The sequence below is a fragment of the Myotis brandtii genome, unplaced genomic scaffold (genome assembly GCF_000412655.1).
Source record: "Myotis brandtii unplaced genomic scaffold, ASM41265v1 scaffold250, whole genome shotgun sequence".
Lineage (NCBI taxonomy): Eukaryota > Metazoa > Chordata > Mammalia > Chiroptera > Vespertilionidae > Myotis > Myotis brandtii.
In genome coordinates this window covers 4,264,240-4,291,433 of record NW_005359478.1, presented here as the reverse complement: position 1 = coordinate 4,291,433, position 27,194 = coordinate 4,264,240, and the positions used below count along the sequence as shown (strand labels likewise).

Here is a 27,194-nt window from a genome sequence, read left to right as displayed (position 1 = left end):
TTTATTTTATTTTATTTTATTTTATTTTATTTTATTTATTTTATTATTTTATACCTCATGGGTTTGTGATCTGCTCCTAAGGCAGACTGGACAAGAAAGTGAGTTGTGTTCTATGTAAACATCTGCCTCTTGGGAAACAGCCAACAGCTCTGCACTGGGGGGTGCGGGTCAGCAACAGTAGCTTTCAGGATGAAAGACCAGTGAGCTGGAAGAATCTACCTTTGCCATCCTCATTATAATGTGAATGCTGGATTCTGTCTGGGTTTAGTGTTAGAAATGTTCTTTATTTGAAAATTTGTCACAAATCATGGTCCAAGAGTTTTATTTGAAAAATATCTTTATTTTTCTGTAAAGAACAAATGTGATTGGGTTTAGATAGGAAAATCAAGGAGATACCATATGGAGGAGAATTAAAGTGAAAGGTTAGTAAGGGGACCACAGGGAGAGATTTGGGAAGAGGGTGATAACCAGCTAACATCGTAGACTATAGCAAAAGGCACTAGGGCTGAACCTCAGGAGAAATACCTCAGGAGAAATTTGGCCCTGATATATGGAAAACGTCATGGGCTAATCTCTAAAAGCAACTTTATCTATTTATTTATTTTTGGAGAGAACTCAAACGAATGGTTCCTAAATTTAATGTGCCCAAGAATCTTCTAGGGAGCTTATCAAGACTGGAGATTCCATCCGAAATTCCAATTCAGCTGGTTTGAATTACTGTTACATTTAAATCCAGGAACCTGCCCTTCTGTAAGCTCCCTGAGCTGTTCTAATGCAGATAGTTTATGGGTCATAGTTTGGAACAAGCTATCCCAGACTGTTTGTTTGGGATAGTTTCACGTTTCAGGATGTATGGAGGCAAAATAAGAGATTGGCTGAGTCTTCCTTAGTCAAGCTCAGACTCTGGAAATGAACTATTTATTGTTTTAAAAAGGTAACAATATTTGGAAAGATTTCGAGAGATCATCCTCTTTCAAGGATATAAGTTTAATAACAATTTTGTCCCTAATGGAGCTGTTTTCCTCCATTGATTCAGCATTGATCTGGCCATTGTTTCTCAATCTCTTCCACTAGAAGAAGGATGGTATCCATAGTTACTGGGTACTGGTAATGATGAATGAGGCTACGACAATTAGGACAATATTTGGCACATCGCAAAACAGGGATTGGCGAACGTTCTCTGAAAAGGGTCAGATAGTAGATATTTTAGGCTTTGTGTGCCATACTTTTTCTATTGCAACTACTCAACTCGGCCATTATAGCTTGAAAGCAGCCACAGATAATAAATGAATAGCTGTGGCTGTGCTCCAATAACACTTTCTATACAGAAATAGGGGGTAGGCTGGATTTACTACTCTTGCTAGAAAGGGTTGGTTGATACATTATTATTATTATTAATGTAATGGCTTGCAAATAATCTTTAAGAATTAGTAAAGGAATCAGTTTTTCATCAAGAACTAAGTATATACACTGTCTGCAAATTTTTTCCCCCCAAAGGAATTTGCTGACAGGAGCAATGACTAAACAAACTTGCATTTAAATGCTGATATTTCAATGGACTTTAAGGAAGAAGTTTCAGCAGATAGAGATTGCCAGTGCATTGTTCTAGGCTTTTGACAGAGAAATGCAGGCAAAGTGAAGAACAATGTCAGCAGAGGCTTTGAAGGAGTAAGAGCAGAAATTTGCCTAAATCCTTTAACCTCTGACCTTTTACCTCTTTTTGAAGGCTTTGGTCTGGGCCTATGGCCGAGTTTATCTCCCAAAGCTCAGTGGGTATATAGTGCATGTTTCATAACCAGATGTTTATTGCTCAATGTCTATTGACATTGAATTGCTTGGGTCTTTTTTGGACTTCAGTTTCAAGAAAATGTTTGTCTCTCCTGACAAACTGGTATGCTTCCTTTGATCAGATGACGAATATTACATGTGATTTAGCTTTTTGCCTAGGTTATCTGTAAGGTTAGAACTAAATACAAGGCTCAGTTTTCATAATGCTTTTCATCTACTTGGGAAATATACTTTTCCTCCTTGATGATTGTTTTTCCAAAATGTCAATGATGATCTTAAATGTTATTGTATAGGTACCTTTCACTGTAAAATTACTTCAAATGCTTCTTAGGTTTAGCTGAATTATAAACCAAATATAATCGGATTATATTTACAAGGAGTGCTGTCCTCCAAAAGTATATATATATGATCGTAAATAATATATACTGCTCAGTACTTTATCAATACTAGGGATTTTTGTAATTAAGTATATTATAGGGAAAGGTTATGTCTTTAGTTCTGAAGTCAAGCAAATCTGGGTTCTAATCCCAGCTCCATCGTAAGACCATCTGTATGGTCTTGTCTTGTGCATGTCACTCAATTGCTATGAATCTCAATTTCATATCTGCACCCATCTCCCGGAATTGTTGTGAGAATTAAATGATATAATACACGTAATGTGCACAGAGCACAATGTCTAGTCTATAATAAGTACTAAGTATATAGTACATAACTATCATGGGATGTTTATTTTTATTTTACAGCAGTGTTTCTGTCAACATAGAAGAAAAATATAAAAAATATAAGAAAATATAAGAATTATAAGAAATGCTTGGCTTTTGATATGAGACTCTTAGAGCTGCCTGAGTAGTATTGCTATGGCTTTAAAGACTATTTTCATTTTTTCCTCCAGTATTTTTGAGTGATTCCCCACCAAGCAAATGGAGTGTGACCTAATGTCTGAGAATTTTGTCACCAAATAGTCTGGATAGGAAGACTGTTCAGAGCATCACACAGGCGTTTAAATATGTACCTGTAACTTAAAATTTCCAGTGATTTAAACAGTGGGGCCTGCTCCTCATTCTGTGTAATTCTGCTATTTTCTGCACAGCTGGCCTATATCAGGGCTGGTGACACTATTTAGCCCGTGTTATTTGATTGTCCTTTTTGGAGAGTCTAGATAACTTGAGGGAAGAGTGAAATGGCAAAGACATTTTATGACACTATTTTAGTTTCATACATAGTCCTAATCCTGCTAATTCTCCGCAGGTACCTCTCTTACTCTTTCCCTCTCAACTCTCAACTTTAGAATATATGTTTAATATTTTTTCTTTCTTTTTTTTTCCCCTTTAAGTGGTACTGACTGATAATAAAGCCACAAGCTGGTGGGTTAGTACCCTGAAGTTAGAAAAAAAAGGCCAAAGCAACAGCAAGAAGCCCCAGGATTTTCAGCAGGAGGGAAACTGGGAAGTTGGAAGCTGGCTCTAGAGTGCGCGTCTTTAGAGGCGTCAGCATCCTTTGTTTCTGGGAGAGGATGGCACTCTTGGCTCCTTCCCATCGTCCAGGCCCCACCAAGCGATACTGATAGGAGTTGCAGGGTCCAAAATAGAGTTTCACAGCCAGTTTAGGATCTTTGAACAGGAGAGAGAGGAGGTCTGGCTTCGCACCTATCTCCGCGGCGAGCTCATCCAAGTAATCGATGTAATTGGTCTGCAGAATCTGGCTCGGGCTCTCTCCAAACCTGAATGAAGAAAGTGAGAAGGGCAGATTCACAAGATGTTCAAAGTTATATAAGAACAGAAGGCATTCGATAGCTATTGACAGGGTGAAGGAATGAGTGAACAAATAAATGGAAAGTGTCGGTTTATCCCATCAGGAGGCCTGTATTTCAGATTGACTATAGACTGTAAAATAAAGAGCCTGTATTTCAGATTGGCCGTAGACTGTAAAATACATGGGACTTCGAGGAATGTGACAACATTTACAATCATGATGATTATTTGGTATTTACTAAGCAAAGTACCAACTAGTCAGGATTGTTGTCAAGACTGATGAGGTAACACAGATGAAAGCCTAGCCCAGTGCAAGCACAGAGGAGACACTTAATATTTGCTTGTAAAATTAGTAGAGTCCCTGGCACTCTGGCTGGCATATGATGCTCAATAAGTGTTAGATGAATGAGCATTTGGACATGAGATAACCCCTTCATGTCACATACATCAGTGAGTCAACTTTCCAAGGGGACTTAACCCACTTGAACCTCGTTTCACTTCAGTCACAAAGTAGTAATCCTCAAACCTTCATTTCACACATGTATGTGTCTATCATTTTACTTTTTATCCAATCACAGAAATCCCCCCTTGCTTTCTCCCACCTCCTTAATCTATCACCAATAGATTTCATGTAACTCACATACATTTTTTATTGTCTCCTCTTTTGATTGTAATGTATAAAATAAGGTACAAAACTGCCATTCTCCCAAGCAGTATCTCAATCTGTTGAGATTCTGCTTCCTGGCAATTGTCAATAGATTAGCTCAAATAAACTCACAAAAATTCTTCAAAGGTTTGAATGTTTCTTACATTAACACCATTCCCTTTCTAAACACAGAGTGTGAGTGAAGACATGGAATTGAATATGCGCATCATACAAAACAAATGAAATTCAGTCAAGGGAAAATGTTCTGATTTGGTAAAATTCCTATCTTTAAGTAGTTAGTTGTTCAACTACTATATATAAGAATCACGTAGGAAGAACTCAAAAAATACAAACGTCCAGTCTCATCCAGAGATTCCGATTCAGTTGGTCTGGGCTGTGGCCTTAGAATTTGCATTTTTAACGAACAGCTAGTTAGTTCTCACAGGTGGGTAGAGTACTCACTGTGCTTTGAGAAACACTGTTCTAGGCAAAGATTAAAAAAACATTCTTACAGGTCAATTCTGTTTTTGTTCCTCTTGATAATGTCTTCCATCATAGCCCTCTCTGAGGGCAAGGTACACAAGCCTAGAATACAAAAGGCTGGTTTAAGTAGTGGGTTGGTTTGGAGGTTCTAGCGGGGGAGCTCAGCAACTCCTATACCCTTGACCGAAGACCGGTCCTCTCCTTTGGGGGGAAGGTCGTCCTCTTTGACCCAGCACGCAGCTTCGCAGCTTCGTAGGGACGCACATACCAGCTACTCCTATACCCTTGACCGAAGACCGGTCCTCTCCTTTGGGGGGAAGGACACCTCTTTGACCTAGCACGCAGCTTCGTAGGGACGCACATATATCAGTGAGGGAGGAGGGGGACACCCTCCTAGCCAGCCAGATCAGCGGAATTAACCCTGGCGATCAATGGGGTGACAGATGTCGCAGCCAGATCACCCTCACATCCAAAATTCACAGAACTTTCTAATATATTAAAGGAATGATTACTATTATATCTTTGTATTTGTTATTTTATGACGTCTCCACTAACTTTTTAGGATGTAAATCTTAAGAGAGCAGCCAAGATTGGCAATCTTCTTGTCTAAACTCATTATTGAGCAAACTCTACCAGCCTTTGAAAACTTACCTTTGAAAACTCTTGTCACCCAACGAGCTTGAAGTTCGACAGTTGGGAAAATGGAACCTAGGGGCTGGATGAGACCAATGCAGGCAAGGGTTGCCTTCTCCAGGTGAGGAGGAAACATGTATTTATATAGCGAGACCATATTATCCTCTACTTTCACAAGTGAGTCTTCCAGGAAGGGAAAAGAGAATGTATATCCTGTTGCAAAGACAATGACATCAATGTCCTCTTCCACTGTCCCATCCTCAAAGATGGCAGAAGTTTCCGTGAGCTCTGTCACTCTTGATTTCACCTTGATGGCTCCATAGAGTATACGACTTGGAAGGTCATCATTTAGTACAAGTTCTTTCATAAGGTATCTGAAACACACAGAAGAAAACACTCAGAAGGAGCATTTAATGAGGAGTCTTGAACTGTCTTGATATTTTGTGGGTTTGGCTCCGAAAATAAAGAGGTTTCTCAAATATCCATAAAACTTTCTAACTTGATTAGTTGACTTGACCCCGAATTTACTAACTGACTTTATTTTCATGTCACAAATCTCTCCCTTAACAAAGGGGAAACATATGGGTGATAGGGGTAAAAGATATTTCAAAAAATGAAAGCATCCCCAAGGGCTTATACAAAATGCAGGTGCCTATGGTCATTCGCTGAGTATTCCAGTGGTTATTAGCCCATTGATGTTTCTAACATTCTTTTTTGAAAAAATATATTTTTATTGATTTCAGAGAGGAAGGGAGAGGGATAGAGATAGAAACATTAATGGTGAGAGAAAATCATTGATCAGCTGCCTCCTGCATGCCCCCCACTGGGGATCAAGCCCGAAACCCAGGCCCCTTGGCCAGAATTGAATCTGGGACCCTTCAGTCCATAGGCCAACTCTCCACTGAGCCAAACCAGCTAGGGCTCTAACATTCTTTTATGTTATCTACCTTTAATTATCTTGCTGTTCCATTTAAACTCTATCTGATCATAAGTAAGAAAGGGAAAACATATTAAATTCCCATTAGTTTTAAAAATTAGTAACGAATCAGTATGAAAATTAATGCATAGCATTATACTGGGGATAGTTGCTAATCTCAAGTATCCATGAAATCTCCATATGTGATAGCATGAGCAGTGAAGCAAAGTCTGCTTATATTTCTTAAATTCTCTTCCTTGTAGGTTTAAGGCAATACATGCTACAGATCTCAGATCTCAGCATACAGCAGTTACATGGCATTTGTTGAAAGATTCTAAAGCTCTTCTGTGTTGCCTTTTAAGGGGAGGAGCCTGTTATCAACTAAAGAAAAATAAACATCTATAATGTTTGCTTGAGTTTATAAGTTCGGTGATGTGTAACTTTGAGATGAACAGAGATTTTTTATTTTTGCAAAGAGACAGTGATTATGTTCTCAAAGCTGCCCATGGGAAGAACCCCCATGATACACAGAGTTAGAACATAAATCATCGAATGGAGACTCTGATACACGTTTCCTACCACAACCCTCTGAAAAGAAGGTCACAATCTCATTAAGCAGCCTTTCTGACGTTGGACAGCTCTGGGTAATAGAAAGTTCTTTTCATGACCTACTTTTGCTTTTTTTGGAGCAGCTCATACCATTTCTACTTGATCTTCTTAAGTATTCACTTTTAAAATGCATACAGAACAACTTTTGGAATTCAAACTCCAAAACCTATACCATACCCATACTGTTGGGTTGAAGCTTGAGCTACCATGTTAGCAATTTGGCCCTTTGTGAAGAGAGGCACCTCTAACAACCTTGCTTACCAATGAGTATACCATAAAAAAAGCAAAATAACTCTACTTGTTTTGAGGCTCAAGGCCATAATTTTCATGGTGGAACCACTGATTCATCTGCCGTTCCAACATCCATTTTTGAACTGCTCGTGGCAGGACATTTCGGAGCATGGAGCGAAACCGGGTGTGGAACACCATGTCCCAGGGATAGCCACAGTCAGAGATACGGCTGAGGACCCAGGAACCTTGCCTGGTGCTGATAAACACCTGGCAAGCAAAGAGAAAGACAGTTTATGTTAGGGCATCGTCCCTTTTGGGAGGAATCTGCTATGTAGGTGATATATCACATGTATGGCCCCTGAATTTCCTGCAATGCTTTATCTTAAAGATGATTGACTTCCAAGTGAAGTACCATTTTGTTTTCACTGCTCTGTGGCAACTTTGTCATAGAAGAAGTACCCAGTGGCGTTCACATTGATAGAGGAAGACTACAACAGTCTTGAGAACTTTCCTGAAAACATGAGAAAATCTTCTGGCTAATACCAATCATAAAATCCACAGGTCTTTACCACGTTTACGGTGTGGTTTGGTGCTCCTTCCCTCTTCTCACCTTCCCACCTGCCCACATTTCTTTGATAGTAAAGGAAAGTAATTAAAATCCTAGGAAAGGTACCAAGACAACCCAATGACTATATAGGCATGCATGCATAGATCTGTACTTCCCTGGAGTGGGAATACCAAGGGGTGACAGCTTCCTCCCACACTTAAAAGAACAGTTATGTATTTTAAGTGTTAAAATCTGAACGTATATTGTGATTTCCATTCTTTTGAAATATACATCTGAGTCTTCTTTCTGGTATGTTCTTTACCTTGCTTACTCAGATTTCTCTCATTTTGAAATTATATATATACACATATTTCCAGATAGGTGGTTTACCTTGCTTACTGTTACCGCCCCCCCCCATTGCCCAAATGCATATTTGAATTGCTTTCAAATTTTACCTGACATTCTATGAATTCTGATGTATAAGGTGGTCCCAGATAAACAGTTAACTATGATTCATGTGTAAGAAAACCAGTTCACTTAAGTGTTTATGATCATGGACTCCAGATCCAGGACTCTGCATCTAGACTCCCTAGATTTGAATCCCAGCCCCACCACGTACAGGCTGTGTTGCCTTGGGCAAGTTATTTCAACCTCTCTGTGCCTCAGTTTTTCTTTCTGTAAAATGGGGATATTAATAGTACCTGCCTCATGGGATTATTATGCAGGTTAAATCAGGTGATATAAAGAAAGTACTTAAACTATTGTCTGCTAGCTATTATTACTTTGCAAATTTAGGCTGGAGGAGAGGAGTTTCGTGTAGTGCCACATGTCTGGAGTAAACAAGAATTTGGAGACCAATTTTGCTGGGAAGGACCTCAACTCCTTAGCTTGTGAAATATTTCCATGAGTGTCTTTTCCCAATACTTACTGTTTCCCCTTCTTCCTTGGCACTGACTGGATAGATGACTTTTACAGGTTCCAGTGTAAACCCTTCATTAATCTGGGAATACACCATGTTTGTTTATCATATTTGCCACCTGGCATCTCAAGCCCTGAAAGTCTGAGACTCAGAACAGGACAGTTTTGCTGGTTGTGGACATAGGTATGTAAGTCCTGTGTAGCCAGAAGAAGCCAAGCTGAGGAGGCTAGTGTACAGGTGATAGGGCTCCTGGGCCCAGGCCCTGTTGGGAGGGAATGCTTTGGGGAGAGGAACCCTAGCTATTTTCCCATCTTTGCCTAGGACTGTCCTACTGGAAGGGGTTTATTTTCTGTTTTTCCCAATCATCGATGTCAGCATTATCTACATCTTGTAATGTTTGACTCCTTCACAGCTCAGTTGTGTCATTCCTGAGCAGGTACAAAGATGAAAGTGGTTGGAAGGGCTCAGTGTGCACCTACATATCTATGATCTTGGTTGGGAGTCTTACTGACTATTTAATCTTTCTTTTCATAATCTTTGGATAACTGAGGATTATTTACATTTCAAATATAATTCAACTGTGCACTAAATTTCTAAATGCCCCTGCTCCCCCCGCCCCAGATATGAACAGGTCAGCTTTTCACTAAGGCCCCTGGGTGGAAACAAGGCTTCTTAGGCTGAAAGTCATCTGGTCAAAACTTCCCATTTTCAAAGTGAGAGAACTGTAGCCCAGAGAAGTGAAATGACTCAGCCTAGGTTACACAGCTGATAGTGGCAGAGCTGGGAGGTAAACTGTGGCTTCTTGACATACAGATTTTCTGATGCCACATGAATCAATGGAGAAACCAACCAACCAACCAACCAACCAACCAACCAACCAACCAACCAACCAACCAACCAACCAACCAACCAACCAACCAACCAACCAACCAACCAACCAACCAACCAACCAACCAACCAACCAACCAACCAACCAACCAACCAACCAACCAACCAACCAACCAACCAACCAGTTAAGGAGTAATGGAGCCTTGATTACATGGCTCAGATTTTCCAATGTGCCCCCTCTCCTTTCCTTTCCTCCAAGGTACAAGGTAAGCAGAGAGCTTTGCACCTGAGAAGCCTTCTTGCTCAGCTCAACGGCAATATCTGAGGCTGAGTTTCCTATTCCAATCACCAGGACTTGCTTCCCCTCAAATCCGTCTGGGTTCTTGTATTGGCGGCTGTGAAAATACTGGCCTTTGAACCTCTCTATACCTTCAGGAGGAAAAAGAGAGAAGCCTGTCAACTATGTCAAATTAATGTCAAGAAAACTGCATTGTCAACTTTTCCTTCCTGGGGTTAATCATTTCTTTTGCCTCTTCCTCTCTGAGGGGAGTTATAATAGCAAGGCCAATTGATAAACTCAAAGTAGAAAGCATATAAGAAATGTTAGGTTAAGCATATGGTCCAGGACCAAAAGAGTTTCCAGGAACTTCCCCCACTAACTCTGTCCATGGGCATGGTTCTGCAGAAAAGGCTCCAGGGACAGAACAAAGTCACAGCTGTTTGGCAGGATAGAAAAAGGCCAAAGCAGGCACATGGCTAAATGGGCCTCTCCAACATGGAGGCAATGTGGATATGAATTCTCTGACATCTTGACTTTGGAGGAGGTTAGCTGGATTCCTGTGTAGCAGAAACAAAGATGATCATTCCAAACTGCATAGAAAGTACCTGGACACCTGCTCTGAAAAGCTGGGCATCCCCTAGGCCTCACCTGGAAATGACTCCAGTGGGATGCGAGGGAGGATGTGATGGCCACTGCAAACCATAATTGCATCGAAGATGGCACTTTGCTCCTTGCCTTTGCTCTCGGTGACAACCTCCCATTGGCCAGAGGATGAGAAATCCGGGCATCTTTTCACGCTGAGGACGGTTGTCTTAAACAAACATAGAGAAGGCATCCTTGAGAATTAATCTGGCATATAGGGGCCTTGTCCAGTGCCCTGAGGAGTGGGGATGAGTAGAATGCAATGTTTGATACAATTTAGGTTCCATTTGAATCCATCTCAAGCCAGTTAAGGCAAAGACTGCTAAGCTCAGCCTTCTCATTCTTCTTTGGCAGGGAGATACCAACTGAGGACATGCTGCTTTGTGCGAGAGCCCCCACTGAGGTGACTGAATGAGAACTGGAGCGAGATGCAGGCGTGGCTGGTAAGCTCTGGGCAAAATACATGTTTATCATTCAAGTGATCACATAATATTTATCAAGAACCTTTCACGTGTCCACTTCTGTGCGGACACTGTGCTAGAGAAGATGTTTCATGAGAAGCGATTTGCATAGCGACTGGCATATTGTCAGCACTCCGTGAATGGTATATTTTATATTTTTAGAACAGGGAAAATCACGATAGCAATACTGTTCATGATCTCATTTGGATGAAATAATTTATTGGTTCATTGATTTTTTAAAATGTAGCTTACTGTCTGGAGATCTGTGAGTTTTTAAAAGTATATATGAAGGTCGTATGTCTGATGTATTTAAGAACAATGTCAAATGGAAGCAAAGCTTTTCTCACTTTCAGAGGAGTGGCATACTTCTCCTGTTTGCAAGTATTTGAGTCTCTTATGCATGCTTTTCACATTTTCAGATATTTTTCAAAATGTAGCATTGCTAATTTTTGAGACTTCAAATTTTAAAAATGTATATGGAATATTAGTATAAAGCTTACAAAAGTACTATAAAACGTCTGGGCATTTTCAGCAGAGAGTAAAGATTTCAGATTTGTAGTCCAGAGTAGTATACTAGCTAAAGTCCTGTGGATTCTTGCTATTCAAAATGTGGTTTGAGGACAAACACCTTCAGTATCACTGAGAAGGTGATTAGACATGCCACAGAGTCATTTACATTTTGAGTTGAGCCCTAACTTCTTAGGGCTTATACCAACTCAGAGACCAATACACGGAAATGCATTTTCCTTACCCCTCTCCAGCCTCCAGAAAACAATTGCAGCGGTGACACAGTGAACAAGAAAACTAGTTTCCTTGCAACTCTAACATGATCTTTAAAAGAATAGAGACTATTGTTCTGGCTGGTGTGCTAAAGGTTAGAGTGTTGGCCCACACACCAAAGGGTCACGGATTTGATTCTCAGTCAAGGGCATGTACCTGGGTTGGAGGTTTGATCCCCAGCCCCAGTTGGGGCAAGTGCAGGAGGCAACTGATGAATCTGTCTCTCTTAGATCAATGTTTCTCTCTCTCTCTCTCTCTCTCTCTCTCTCTCTCTCTCTTTCTCTCTCTCTCTCCACACTCTCTAAAAATCAATGAAAAAAAATAGCCTCAGGTGAGGATTAACAACAACAACAAAAAGAGACTATAAATTACATGTCATGAAAGGGCAATACATCTATTAAATAGATTGGTAGCTAAGTAGACAAAGATCTATAAAAGCTTCTGATATAAAGGGTCTGTCATTTATAGGATGGGTTACCAGGAATTTGGGAAAAACTACATTAGATGGGACTGGATATTTTAAAAAAATATATTTTTATTGATTTCAGGGAGGAAGGGAGAGGGAGAGAGAGATATGGAAACATCAATGATGAGAGAGAAGCATTGATTGGCTGCCTCCTGTACGCCCCACACTGGGGATTGAGCTTGCAATCCAGGCATGTGCCTTGACTGGGAATTGAACTGTGACCTCCTAGTTCATAGGTCAGCATTCAACCACTGAGCCACACCAGCCTGGCATGGACATTTTAATTGTGCTTACAAATACAATTAAAGATTTTCACCAAAGTCAACTATTATAAATTAATATAATACAAACCTGGAGCAAAACTAAAATTACCGAGAAACTGAGATGTGTTAAAAAAAAACACCCTAAGCTCCATTAGGAGTTATGTATTCAGAGATGTAATTTAAACTTTATTTCCTAAGCACAGTTAGTAGTTCTCAGAGTGTAGGTTATTGATAAAAATTCAGCATGTTAAGTGAGATATTGGTGTTTTTATTGTTGATTATTTTTTTCCCGTATGTTTTTTTAAAGGGAAATGAGGATAGGATTCTTCAGTGGTTACAAATATTAGTTTAAATGCAGTTTCCTTATCATTATCATCATCATTCAAACCTTTACTTTTTAAAAAAAATATATTTTATTGATTTTTTTACAGAGAAGAAGGGAGAGGGATAGAGAGTTAGAAACATCAATGAGAGAGAAACATCGATCAGCTGCCTCCTGCACACTCCCTACTGGGGATGTGCCCGCAACCAAGGTACATGCCCTTGACCGGAATCGAACCTGGGACCCTTGAGTCCGCAGGCCGACGCTCTATCCACTGAGCCAAACCGGTTAGGGCCAAACCTTTACTTTTAACAGATGATTTTTCTCTTCTGTTAATGTGTACAATTTATAGCATCAGGGTAATGACATTCTTTTTGGGTTTTCTATCATGCTCTCATCTTTCAGCAAATAATTGGATTGCAATACTTTGTTTTATCCACAATCTCTTTCATTATCAGAGTAACTTCTCTCTTTAAATGTGATGTGAACGAATGTAGAGAAATCAATTCCCCCCAAAATACAATACCTGGAACTGAATATATTTTAGAAGATCAAACTTTTTGGCAAAGATTCTGAAATACTCCAGGAGCTTAGAATTGTGCAGGAAGTTTGGGAAATCTTCAGGCATTGGGAAGTCACTGAAACAGGACATTTCTTTGCTGGTGTTGGTGATGACAGATTGGTAGATACTCGCTCGGCCATCTTCCACATTTTCCTAAAGAATCAAATAAAAGTGATAATCATGCATTTAAAAATTCCCTGGGTTTCCTAGTCTTCTTCCAAATCTGACCCCTGGGTGATGTGATCCCTTTGGGTGCAGTATACATGTCCATCATCCTGTGTGGTAGGCCCCAGGTGGCGCCTTTCAATGTGGCTCACTGGAGGGGCTATTGCTATTGGTGGGCTTGGGAGTGGGAACCATCCTTCTTTGGTGATATTTAGCACCCCAGGTCTCTACCTTTTTAATGTCAGCTATTGTGACAACCAACCCTTTCTGAAATTTCCCCTGGGGAGGCTATACCCACCTTCCACCTCTTTAAGAACCAATACATTGTGAAACATTGGTCAGAGAACATAATGGTATTCATTCAATTAAAGTGGATACCTTCAGCTGCTAAAATTGGGGGTATCAGCTGTTCCATGACTGTGTCTGTTGTTATTGAAGAAGCTATACGCATCAACAAAACCATTAGTTTCAGCTCACTTCTCACTGCACTATAAGAAAGGCACCTAGCATAGCTGCTCTAACCTATTGACATAGACACAGTCACTATCACACCTGAGTTTTCTGACATTTTCTGTACAAGAAGTTGTACTTGATTTTGTCAAACAAACTCAAAAGAAGTCTGGAGGCTTTGCTAGAAATACATGATAAAGATTTTTCAAGGGTCTTAGAGTTTGCAAATGGGGAACACAACTAGGTAATGCCCAGAGTGTTCCAAAGAAGAAAGAAAAGCTATGAGTTCTTAGAGTAAAAAGTACATTCTTGGGAAGAATCAGTCTTGCATTCTTAGCCTCTGGATTGATCCAAGATAGTAATTCTCTAAGACCAGTGCTCTGGATAATGGATGTCAGTTGGTCTGGATACATGAACATTTTTTCCTTAGTCCTTTAGGGGGTAACCAGAGGGTTGTCTAGAGGTTTAATGTATAACCAGGCATTGGCGCAGGACTGGAAAGTTAAAAAGTTTAAGTTCCCAGGCTAGTTAAACAACAGAATTGTTTCCTCATTCCTCAACCTACTTGATTTTGGTAATTTATCAACTTGACTGTAATGACTCCACATTATTTCTTCATGCTATTCTTCACTTTCAAAGAGTTAAGAAAAAGTAAACTGTGGGATCTTGACTCTTTTATACATGACAGACGGAGCCTGCTCTTTATATGTATTGTGCTTCACAGGGGTTATTAGTTTCAACATGAGTCACCAAAGCTAAAACTATATTTGCTTTCAGATCATGTCATTGAAGAGCAGTATGTAGAATCCTTGCTAAATGTGGGTCTAAGTTTGTAAAGATCCTTTTGCCTCACACATTCCTTATCTCCCTTTCTTTCCCATCCATTTATCCATCCATCCATCCATCCATCCATCCATCCATCCATCCATCCATCCATCCATCCATCCATCCATCCATCCATCCATCCATCCATCCATCCATCCATCCATCCATCCATCCATCCATCCATCCATCCATCCATCCATCCATCCATCCATCCATCCATCCATCCATCCATCCATCCATCCATCCATCCATCCATCCATCCATCCATCCATCCATCCATCCATCCACCTACCCACTCAGGCCAACTCAATACAGGAGTCAAATGCCTTTCATAATGAGCAATGTATTTATATTTTCTAGATTATTATTATTTTAAAAATATATTTTTATTGATTTCAGAGAGGAAGGCAGAGGAGAGAGAGATAGAAACATCAATGATGAGACAGAATCATTGATCGGCTACCTCCTGCATGCCCTACCCTGGGGATTGTGCCCTGACCAGTAATCGAACCATGACCTCCTGGTTCATAGGTTCCATGCTCAACCACTGAACCACACCAGTCTGGCTCTAGATTACTTTTGCCAAAAAGTTTGATCTTCTAAAATATATTCAGTTCCAGAATCAAGGCTCAGATTATAACTTTGTCGCACTTTCAAGTGACTTGGTAAAAACTAGTCTGATGAGGGTATGCCAGTTTTCTAGGTGATTAGGGTTTGGTATGATGTTATTGTAAACTGTATGTAAGTATTAGAATGTGAAGGGAGTTTGTATTAAAATATGAAAAGTTTCTGTCTCATATACAAAGATACAATAATCTGAACTGGATGAATGATAAATCAGAATCTGGACCTGCACAGAGACTTCTTCGCCCAGAACAAGCCTGCCTAGAGTTCTTTAAAAACCTCTGGCTATTTCTGTTTTCGACCACTGGCTTCACATGGCATAATCCTGGAGTCAAACTGATTGTGTAAAATATTTCTGGAAGGCTCAGCATGATTTAACACAATATTCTTGGCAAGGCTGAATATCTGAGTTTCTTATCCAACCAAGTTCTCAAAATCAGAAATATTTCATAAAGCAAAAATAAAAATATTTTCCCCTCAAGATCAGATAATTTTATAAGTAGTATAGAATAGAGTTAAACAGAAAGGCTCTGGATTACACTGGGTTGATAAACTAATTCTGTGAACTTTAATGGCTTTTTAATGGATCTTGACTCTTTGTGAGCAAATTACATAAGTCAGTTTCCTCATTTTTCCCCCTGTAAAATGGGATTCATTAATAATCCTGACATCACACAATTGTTATGAGGTTTTAAATGAGATTAGGGTGCTTAGCATGATGCCTGGTGCTAATGAGTGCTCAATGCATGTTTGCCTCTGTTGCTATTATTACAGCCCACTAGAGTTTTTACTACTAATCCAGTCAGGGTTTAAACTAAGATGGACTATTATACTAGAGCCACCATATTGGATTTTTTTAAAGTGCCAATAAATTGGCTTTCAAATGTGGTTGGCTTCTCTGTCAGGTCAATTTTAAGCAATGAGAAGAACCGATTCTGATGTCTGGGCTCCTCCAAGAATTTCAGAGCTGGGGCAAGGCTCTCCTTTGGGGGCTTTACTTTTGTAGTTTGTCAGGGAATTGATGATGACATCACAATTCCTTTTCAAATTGGTTTGGCATATTGGATCTTGAGGGAGTCACGTTTTAAGACAGAAAGTGATTGTTAGGGTCACCAAAGAAGGAACACACGTGGCCAAAAGGGGTAAAGAATTATGAATTTATTAGGTCATCTGGATACCAGCTGGGCTGAGCCCCCAAATGGCACCAGCATCCAAAGACAGGGAGTCAGAGGTTTTTAAAGGACTGTAGGCGGGCTTTTTCTGGGTGGAGAATTCTCTGTGCAGGTCTGGATTCTGGGAAAGTCCGGAGGGGAGAGATAATGGTTTTAGCAAGTGGAATGTCCGTTGTGAAGTGGCCTAAAGATCAGTTCCCAGGGGAGGGGCATCGATTCAATTATTTGATCAGACCTAACAGTGATGTTTCAGGTTGCATCCATTTATACGTCAGTGTTTTCAATAAATACATTCAGTACTGTAAATGTGTTTTCTCTTCCTTATGATTTTCTTAATAACATTTGCTTTTCTCTAGTTTAGTTTATTATAAGAATACAGTACACAATGCATACATATATAAAATATGTATTAATTGACTGTTTATGTTACTGGCAAAGCTTTCTGGTCAACAGTAGGCTATTAGAAAGTAAGTTTTGGGGGAGTAAAAACTTACATGTGAATTTTTGACTGCATGGGGATTGGTACTCCTCATCCTTATGCTGTATATGTAACTGGGAAATGATAATTATATCCAAATGTTAAAAAAAACACATGCACAAAAGTAATGTACCATATTGCTAACTTCCTTGTGAGCACAATTATTAGGAACAATAAAGGAGGCAGAGCAGGTTAATGGCTGAAGGACGATTATGCTTTCGTCTTTTAATACCTCAGTAAGATTACTAAGTGTGAGGGGGTCAGGAATCTTACAGACCTTCACTTTTGTTGTTTTCCCACCACCAGTGTTCTTCTGGGCAAGTTGCGTATCCTAAATCTCAGTTTCCTCTTCCCATGTGAAAATAATCATAATACCTACTTCCCAGAAGTATTGTGAAGAAAAATGAGATGCTGCATGGGATGAAGTGCTTCCCCTTGTTGGAAAAAGTGCTAGAAATACATTATTTACCCATGAGAGTCAAAAACTCTCATTCCATGTTCCAAAGCTGCCACTAGGGGGTATTGAAGAACCTTTTAGAACAGTGGTTCTCAACCTTCCTAATGCCGCAACCCTTTAATACAGTTCCTCATGTTGTGGTGACCCCCAATTTCATTGTTACAAATTGAACATAATTAAAGCATAGTGATTAATCACAAAAACAATATGTAATTATATATGTGTTTTCCGATGGTCTTAGGCGACCCTTGTGAAAGGGTCGTTCGACCCCCAAAGGGGTCGCGACCCACAGGTTGAGAACCGCTGTTTTAGAAGCTTCAGCACCCTCTGAGCAGGGCATGGGATAATCGCGACCCACAGGTTGAGAACCGCTGTTTTAGAAGATTCAGCACCCTCTGAGCAGGGCATGGGACAAGGATTCTTTTTTAAAAATATGCTTTTATTGATTTCAGAGAGAGGAAGGGAGAGGGAGAGAGAGTTAGAAATGGCAGTGTCAAGAGAGAATCAACTATTGGCTGCCTCCTGCACACCCCCTACTGAGGATGGAGTCTGCAACTGGGGCATGTGCTCTGACTGGGAATCAAAGTGTGAATTCTTGGTTCATGGGTCAACACTTAACCCCTGAGCCACACTGACCTGGTGGGACAAGGATTCTTAAATTTTGTTTTAACTTGTCACCACTAAATGTGGTATGTAATTGTAGAAGGATTGTGTAATTATGGAAATTAAAGAATAATCTGTTTTCAAAATTGATTTTGGATGGAGGAGTGTCTTGGAGTGGTGTGGAGGCCTCAGCCTCCTTTTCAGTACCTCCTCCCTTTGGCAGTCCGGTCTCCTGGTAATCAAGAGCCTCACTGGCCTCACTGGCTTCTGAAATTTTGTCCATTGTATGTTTCACTCTGCAGAGAGATTCCTTGTCTTCTTTGGTTAGAGAAAATTGTTTACATTTCTATATTGAATATAGTTGTAAGCCAGGTTTGAAATGTGACATTATTACAGCTCCCATGGATTTATGTACTTAATTATCTTATACCTAATTAGAGGCCTGGTGCATGAAATTCCTGCATGGGTAGGGTCCCTAGGCCTGGCTGGCGATCAGGGCCGATCTGTGGGGTGACTGGCGGGGTGATTGGGGGGCCCTCACTGGCACCCACCTTGGCTGGCCTGGCGCCTGCAGCCTGGGGGCAGCTCCTGCGTTGAGTGTCTGCCCCCTGGTGGTCAGTGCATGTCATAGTGAATGGTCGTTCCACTGGTGGTTGTGCCGTTCAGTCGATTTGCATATTAGGCCTCTATTATATAGAAGACTTAATTAATTTAAATTTTAGTCCTAACTTTTTTAATTGATAGGAAGTCATCTCTACTACCAGAATAGGAGAGCAGGAGAAATATTTTGGGGCATCTTCCTAGAGTTCACCAAGTCATTTTTTGACAGATCATCCATAGTCCCAGGATAAAATGAAATCTGTTGAAATAAGGACATGGGCAGTAAATAATTATCTGAGTTCAATAAAAAAATGCATGGATATAACAAGTGGTCAATAGCTTCACATCATCAAATCACACACTCCTCAACAACAACAAAAAGACATCTCATTATTCTTTACAAGATGTGTGGTACATTGAACTGCACTGGCCACGTTTATTCAGTAGATTCTATCCCCATTGAATTTAATAGTTAACCAGAGAATTACAAGTACAGATTGCAAACAAAATCAGCACAATGTTTCTTAAATAAATATTGCTACTTATGTATTTATGTTTGCTATTTTGAAAACAATACTCTTTTCTAAGCTAAAACTAGCCTTCTGACTCTTTGTGAATGCTTACAGATGCAGTATAAGAAGATAAGGCAAGCAGAGAAGGCATTTCTTTTGTCTGAGGTAGATGCTTGAAAAAATGAAGAATGAAAGAAATGATGCATCTTTCTTTCACAGTCATCCCAGTTTAGATAGTCATGTTCTTTCATGGTTAGAGATACTGATACCCCACAAATAATTTGAAGATCCAGACTTCATATACTTGGCATTACAATTGGAATTCTCATGTTTTCTAACCATAATGTCACAAGTCGTATAATTCCATTTGAATTTTAATAGTATTCTTGATTTTTAAAAAGAAAACATTCAGGATAATATATCAAGAAGAGCCATAGCTGGCCCAGCTAGCTTGGCTCAGTGGTTGAGAGTCGACCTATGAACCAGGAGGTCATGATTTGATTCCTGGTCAGGGTACATGCCAGGGTTGTGATCCCCAGTGGGGTGCATGCATGAGGCAGCTGATCAATGATCCTCTCTTATCAGTGATGTTTCTATCTTTCTCTCCATTTCTGAAATATATATATACATACTAGTGACTAGTATCCCAGTGCACAGATTCATGCACATTGAAAGGAAATTAATTTAAAAAAATATTTTAATATTGCTATTCACATCTTGCTAATGAAAATAGGATTCTACCGAGTCACCTATCTACCTACTCCAGGACTTCTGTGAGGATCAAATGAGATGAGGCTTGGGAAAATGTTTCACAAACATTAGGTTAAACTGTAAAACGTTTGCACCTGGCTATAAAGCAAGTTGGATTCCTGGGCTGAAGAAACCCCAAGGATGCTAGTCACTAGGGAGAGGAAGTCTGGCATTGCTATGTGACGGCATCACCCAGCACCCACAGCCAGCATTTCTGGGCTGGGCTGGGCTGTGGGAAGCATTTTGGCAGCATCGGCTGAGATTTGGTAGGTTGTCACTCCATGGTGGTGGCGGGGCCTGTGTCCCAATTGGGGGAAGCTGAGTGTTGGTTTGTCAGCGCCAGGTCCCTGGTGCCGTTTATTTTTAAATGGCTAGTGTGTGTCATGGTAGCTCCTGCATTGAGTGTCTGCCCCTGGTGGTCAGTGCATGTCATAGCTACCAGTCGGACAGACGGACACTTAGCCTTTTATATCCTATACTAGAGGCTCAGTGCATGAAATTTGTGCACCGGTAGGGTCCCTAGGCCTGGCTGGCAATCAGGGCCGATCTATGGGGTGACCAGCAGGGTGATCAGGGAGCCCTTGCTGGCACCTGCCTTGGCCGGCCTGGCACCACCTGCTCACCAGTTCCGCCCCCCGCCGCTTCCGCCACTCTCCTCCCTCTGCAGCAGGTGACCAGTGGGGTGATCAGGGGGTGGCATGACACATTCCCTGGCTGGCCCTGACCCCTGCCACCACAGCTGGTCACCTTCCTCTGCAGGGCGACTGGTGGCGTGATTGGGGGGCCCTCACTGGCACCCACCTTGGCTGGCCTGGCGCCTGCAGCCTGGGGGCAGCTCCTGCGTTGAGTGTCTGCCCCCTGGTGGTCAGTGCATGTCATAGTGAATGGTCGTTCCACTGGTGGTTGTGCCGTTCAGTCGATTTGCATATTAGGCCTCTATTATATAGAAGACTTAATTAATTTAAATTTTAGTCCTAACTTTTTTAATTGATAGGAAGTCATCTCTACTACCAGAATAGGAGAGCAGGAGAAATATTTTGGGGCACCTTCCTAGAGTTCACCAAGTCATATTTTTTGACAGATCACTAAAAAGAACTCTCATTCTTCTGCTGCCAAACCAATGATAATTAAGTAAGGGACATTGACTCTTTGATTTTAAATCCCAAGTCAGGTAATAAAACAAAACAATGACAAATTTATTATTAAATAGAGATTTGTTATAATTTCGCATTCTTCCTTAGGGTAAAAAATCTACCTGGGGGGTAGAACCCCAAATGGGATCTCCACGTGAACTGAGAGTGGGCAAAAATAGCACATCTTTGGTTAAAACAGGAATGTTCACCTGCTCAAGAAAAGCTACTTTGATTTTAATGAGCAGATGCTCATAAAAAATGAATGTGATTCAGCTGTTTTTCCAGTTTCCTCTCTGTAAAGTTACCTGTTCTGTCATAAGTATCAATCTTTCCATCTTAGTTCTGGCTGTGCTTGGATCACTGAATTGAACAGATTTAAAAAATTTAACATTTGTGCAATATTTGCCAAACTTGTCTCATCATGGGATTCATTAGAGACTCTTGTTAAGAATAGGGTCCTCCCCGCTCAGAAGATTTTGATTAAGGAAGTCTGGGCTGGTGTTCAAAATTTAGTATTTTAAGAAACCCCCAGGTATGTCCTATAGTCAGATCCCTTTGAGAAACTCAATGTGGAAAAAAATCCCCTTTGGCATAAAATTCAGTTTGAACTGGATGTCCAGTTTGCTGGATGTCCTCCCCATCCCCTTAATCGGTCCGTTTGCAGGAAGAGCACTTCAGATGGTCTCTGCCAATATGAAAGTCTGTTTTTCATGCTCTCAGTCCGTTTGCTCCTGTTTGGGATGTTCCCACCTATTTTAATCCCTCATTTTAATGTGCCTGATACATAATCCTCAGCTTGTCATTCCAGTTCTGAGCTGAGGTTTTGTTTGAGCAAGAGTGCAAATTAGGACTTAGGTATAAGTAGGGATTTAGCTGCTTAGGAGTCACGGAGACCCAGGTTTGAATGCCCGTTCCTCCAGCTATGTGACCGTGACCACATCATTTACCCTCTCTGTTTCTATTTGCTTGTCTATAAAATACAAACATAGTTATGGTAGCTACATTTATTGTACTCTATTATAAGTTTTTGATAGGAATGATCTCCCTTAATCTTTAAAATAGCACTGAGATAATTACATTTTTCTGTTAATATCTTTATTCTACAACTGAGAAAACGAAGACACAGGATGTAAATAATTTGCCAAAGATCTCACACCTAGAAGGTGGTAAGCTAGTACTCATTCAAAAAAATTGGGGAGGAATAATTATAAATCTTTATAGCTCTCTATGTATTTTTCTAATTTTGATACAAATTCTGAAGGACACCTAGCATTACCAATATTTATATTTGGCTAGTAGCATGAATTGAATGAATAGAGTATACTAATAGTATAGTTAAAGAGTTTCCCAGCAGTAACACTAGAGTGTCATCAGTAAAGCTAAGCAAACAAGGTCTCTTTGTCAGAGAAAAGTAAAAATCATTAGTAATAAGAGCACACTTTCTAAAAAAGCATTTGCTCAGTGATTGGAATAGAAGTGGTGTCTTAAAAAGAATTCCTGTCACTTCTATTTTGTAAGTTCTCTAATACTAGCATATTACTTTGAGAATGACCAAAAGAATGGGCTGCAAGATAGAGGCATAAGAAGAGATCCTTCACATGCCTGGCTTTGCCACGTATGTGTAAGAATAGTAATGACCTGGGAGAGATGCTAGCCTATTTTTTTCAGCTCCTGTATAGCTGCATGAAGTAAATCTGATCAAAGTTGCTTAGGGAATCCCTCCATAAGGCTCATCAGTAGCTATGCTTCCCCCTGTAATAGCAGCACAACCTGTGCAAGAAACAAGAAGATCTCACATACTTTGAACCTCCACAGTCCTCCAATATCTTCGGTCCTCTCAAAGCAGGTGGGCTCGAGTCCCTCATCCACACAGCACTTCAGAGAGATCAGTCCACTGACACCAGCTCCAATCACTGCCACCTTCTTTGCCATGGTCTCCTGTCACAGAGTTGGTCAGTCAGTGGCTCTCAGTGGGGCAAAAGAGAAGAGAGTCGTAAGGTTGTGGTCAGGTAACCGGCTTTAAACGCTACAGTAGTGGTAATTTAATAACCAGCTGGAATGGAATAAAATGCCTCAGTAGTCAAATTCCAAAGTCTCATGGGCTTTATTGCAAGCCTTGTTTACAAAGTCTTGGTTCAACATTTAAAAGCAACCCACTTAACAAAGCCAAGTGGTTCAATGACCAAGTTCTAGGGAGATGAGCCAGATCTGCAGTTCTGTTCACTGCAGTTGAGAGCCTTAGAGTTTAGAGCTGAGCGTTTCCTTGTCAGCTTCTTCCCCCAGCTGTTACCCTTACCTTTGTTGTTACCTTTTTGTCGCTGTCTCTCACACACAATGGTTTGCGTTGTCGGTTGTGTGCTCCTAGGCAGTCAGAAGGGTTTTAAGAGTTGGAGGAGGCAGTGAGAAATGGGAGGAGCTTCTTACCCCAGCATTCTGCCAGTGGAAACTCCAAGGATTTCGTTAGTTATGAAATCAAGCAAGGAGCCCATATTTTGAGGTCCAGGGTAGTGGTAAAATGTCTTTATAGTACCAACACTATATATACACTTACAAACATATCATACAGATAGATTAAAAACCATTTTTGTAGTGGATGTAGACAATGTTCATTTGCAAATTAGCAAATAGGCAAATATGGATAAATGAAAAGAAGTTGAAATTACCCTTAACTCTGTCATACAGAGATAAATTTAGCCACTGTTGACAATTTGCTATATCTTTCCAGATATTTATATACATACACCTATGCACACACAAACAAAAATGAAATCACAAGCTAAGTATGATTTCCAATTTGATTTTTCACTTTCCAGTATCTCAGTACCTTTATATCCATAGCTGCATTTTTAATGGCTATATGAATTCCATTTAGTTGATAGATTATTTATCCATCTCACAAATATTCAGTTCTGTGTATTAGACAATATTTCTGGCATATCACTGTGTCTAGATGAATAAAACAGATTGTGTCCCTGGATTTCTCAGAAATGACATATTTTTTTTTGGCTTGGCTTTCTTAGACTTGACAACTTCCAGGTCCTAGCATACCATGCTTATCTCTTCCTAGACTGCTTACCCTGACTAGATTCATATCTCATCTTGATCTGTCTGCTTGTGGGTACACTGGCTTGGATGAATCTAGTGGTCCTTCTAAGATCTTCCTGTCCATTGCCCTCTTTTTGGATTAATATAGAACTGGATAATCTTTTTACAATCTGTTATTAGCACTACCATTAATTAAGAAGACTTACCTAATTTGCAACAAAGGAAGCAAAAATATACAATGGGGAAAAGACAGGCTCTTCAATAAATGGTGTTGGGAAAACTGCATAACTACATGCAAAAAAATGAAACAGGACCACTTTCTTACACCACATTAAAAAACACCCCACCTCAAAATGGATTAAAGACTTAAATGTAAGATCAGAAACTCTAAAATTCCTAGAAGAAAACATAGGCATAAACTCTTTGACACTGGTCTTAGAAATATATTTTTGGACATGTCTCCCCAGGCAAGAGCAACAAAAGCAAAAATAAACAAATAGGATTATATAAAACTAAAAAGCTTTGATAGTGAATGAACCCATCCACAAAATGAAAAGGCAACCCACTGAATTAGATATATTTGCACATGATATATCTGATAAGGGGTTAATATCCAATATATATAAGGAACTCATACAATTAAATATCAAAAACCCAAACAATTAGATTAAAAAATTGGCAGACAACCTGACTAGATATTTTTTTCTAAAGAAGACATAGAGATGGCCAACAGACACATGAAAAGACATCACAGTCATCAGAGAAATTCAACTCAAAACCACCGTGAGATATCACATCACACCTGTCACATTGGCTATTATAAAAACAGCAAACAGTAACAAGCATTGGCAAAGATGTCAAGAAAAGGGAACCCTTTTGCCTTGTAGGTGAGATTTCAAATTGGTACAGCCACTGTAGAAAACAATAGAGAGGTTTCTCACACAAAAAAAGAACTACCATATGATCCAGTAATTCCACTTCCAGCTGTCTATCTGAAGAAAATGAAAACACTAATTCAAAAAATATATGCATGCCTGTGTTTATTGCAGTATTTACAATAGCCAAAATATGGAAGCAACCTAAGTTTCCATTAATAGACTAATGGATAAATAAGATCACACACACACATACACACACACTGGATTATTATTCAACAATAAAGAAATTTCATTATTCAGCAATTATATCTTGCTATTTGCAATGTGGATGGACCTAGAGTGTATTATGCTAGTTAACATAACTCAGAGAAAGACAAATACCATGATTTCACTTATATGGGAATCGGAAACAACAACAACAACCCCAGAACAAACAAACAAAACAAAACAGACACAGGCTTATGAGTTTAGAGAACAAATGGATGGTTGCCAGAGGGAAGGCAGGAGGAGGATGGGTGAAAAAGATGAAGGGGAATACGAGGAACAAACTTTCAGTTATAAAATAAGTCACAGGATGTAGTATACATGACAGGGAATATAGTCAGTAATATTGTAATAACTTTGCATGGTGACAGGTGGTTACTAGTCTCATTGTGTTGATCATATCATAAAGTATATAAATGTTGAATTACTATGTTGTATACCTTAAACGGATAGAATACTGTTTACCAACTGCACTTTAAAATTAAAAAGAATATATCGTTTCTTTTGTGTCTGATAACTTGAAACAGAACAATTCTTAACTGTTAGCCTTTCTACCAATCTGATTTGAAATCTGTTACTGTCATTGATAATGAGCTGGTAAAAAAGGTTTTATTTATTCAATTTGTTAATGAGCTTGCCTGCTATAGTCCTTACACTAGATTCAATCACAAACATATACACACACCCACATACTATACACAGTCACATGTACAAAACAAGGATTTCACTGGTGATCTAGCTAAGTACCCAATGACAAGAATGAAGTGCCCTTTGGCTTAGCGTGCTCCCTAGCCCCTTGTTAGTCCTCAGTGTTCTTTTATTAAAAAACTAGAGGCCCGGTGCAAAATTTGTGCCACTGGTGGAGTCCCTCAGCCTGGCCTGCACCCTCCCATAATCTGGGACCCCTTGGGGAGGTTGGCTGACCAGGGGGGAGGGACCATGGCGGGAAGTTGGCCAACTGGAGGGGGAGGGACCGCAGGAGGTTGGCCGCCAGCCCCTAGGAGGGAGCTGGCCCTTGGCCCCCCTGGGAAAGGGGCCACGTCTGCTGCCACTCACCCCAGGTTCCCTGTTTTAGCCCGGGCCTGAAGGCCCCGGCAGGGTCAGGAGAGGAGGTGACGGTCGCGGGGCCGGGTGCGGAAGGAATGGACACCAGACGCCGACGTTGGTGCCCCGTCACCGTGCGCGGTTCCCTGCCTCCCCCCTTCCTTCCCTCACCAGCTGTGGGCAGGCGGCCCCTGGGGAAGAGAGAGGAGAAGGCAGTTCCCTGCCGTCCCCCCCTCCTTCCCTCGCTGCCATGCCACCACCGCAGGGGGCGGGCGGCCCCCCAGGAAGGGAGAGGCCGGGAGCAAGACGAACCCTTGTGTCGAGGGCTGACTTTATTTTTTTAAATATATTTTATTGATTTTTTACAGAGAGGAAGGGAGAGGGATAGAGAGTTAGAAACATCAATGAGAGAGAAATATCGATCAGCTGCCTCCTGCACACTCCCCACTGGGGATGTGCCCGCAACCAAGGTACATGCCCTTGACCAGAATCGAGCCTGGGACCCTTCAGTCTGCAGGCCGACGCTCTACCCACTGAGCCAAACCGGTCAGGGCTCGAGGGCTGACTTTCGATAGATCGCAGTGAGAGAGCTGCTCTGCTATGTATGAAACCCCGACCCAGAAGCAGGTCTCTACGAATGGTTTAGCACCAGGGGCCGATGGGGGCTGGCTGGGCGGGGGCGGGGGTTGGCTGTGGGAGTGCACTGTGCACTGACCCACAGGAGGTTGGCTGTGGGAGTGCACTGTGCACTGACCACTAGTGGGCAGCTCCTGAGTTGAGTGTCTGCCTCCTGGTGGTCAGTGTGCATCATAGTGACCGGTCCACCAGTTGTTGGGTCGGTGGGATGTTCGGTCGCTTAGGCTTTTATATGTATAGATGGATAGATAATATATCATGACCAAGTAAGGTGTATTTCAGGAATGCAAGGTTGGATTAATAGTCAATGAAATCACCATATTTATAAACTAAAAATTATAAATGATACTATCATCTCAATGGGGCAGAAAAAAAAAGCATCAGACAAAAAGTCCAACATCTATTCTTGATATAAATTGTCAGCAAACTAG

At 40.7% G+C, this 27,194-nt stretch overlaps 1 protein-coding gene across 1 annotated transcript; it reads right to left on the bottom strand.

The window, feature by feature from the left end:
• Positions 1 to 1,956: 1,956 nt before the first annotated feature.
• On the bottom strand, positions 1,957 to 23,477 carry FMO2 (flavin containing monooxygenase 2 (non-functional)). The gene is made up of 8 exons (XM_005867642.2): positions 22,697 to 23,477; positions 13,092 to 13,280; positions 10,280 to 10,442; positions 9,638 to 9,780; positions 7,125 to 7,324; positions 5,320 to 5,675; positions 4,698 to 4,770; positions 1,957 to 3,508 (listed from the first exon to the last, which is right to left on the bottom strand). Exons 1-8 carry the CDS (start codon positions 22,826 to 22,828, stop codon positions 3,172 to 3,174), a joined length of 1,593 nt encoding a protein of 530 aa, XP_005867704.1. The 5' UTR covers positions 22,829 to 23,477; the 3' UTR covers positions 1,957 to 3,171.
• Positions 23,478 to 27,194: the final 3,717 nt, after the last annotated feature.

Excerpts from the sequence above, each read along its gene's own strand:
- FMO2 (XM_005867642.2), bottom strand. The coding sequence starts at position 22,828 with ATGGCAAAGAAGGTGGCAGTGATTGGAGCTGGTGTCAGTGGACTGATC. Across the intron at positions 13,281-22,696 it reads GAGGACTGTGGAGGTTCAAA|GAAAATGTGGAAGATGGCCG; the intron begins GTATGTGAGATC and ends TTGATTCTTTAG. Across the intron at positions 4,771-5,319 it reads GGTGACAAGAGTTTTCAAAG|GCTTGTGTACCTTGCCCTCA; the intron begins GTAAGTTTTCAA and ends TTTGTATTCTAG.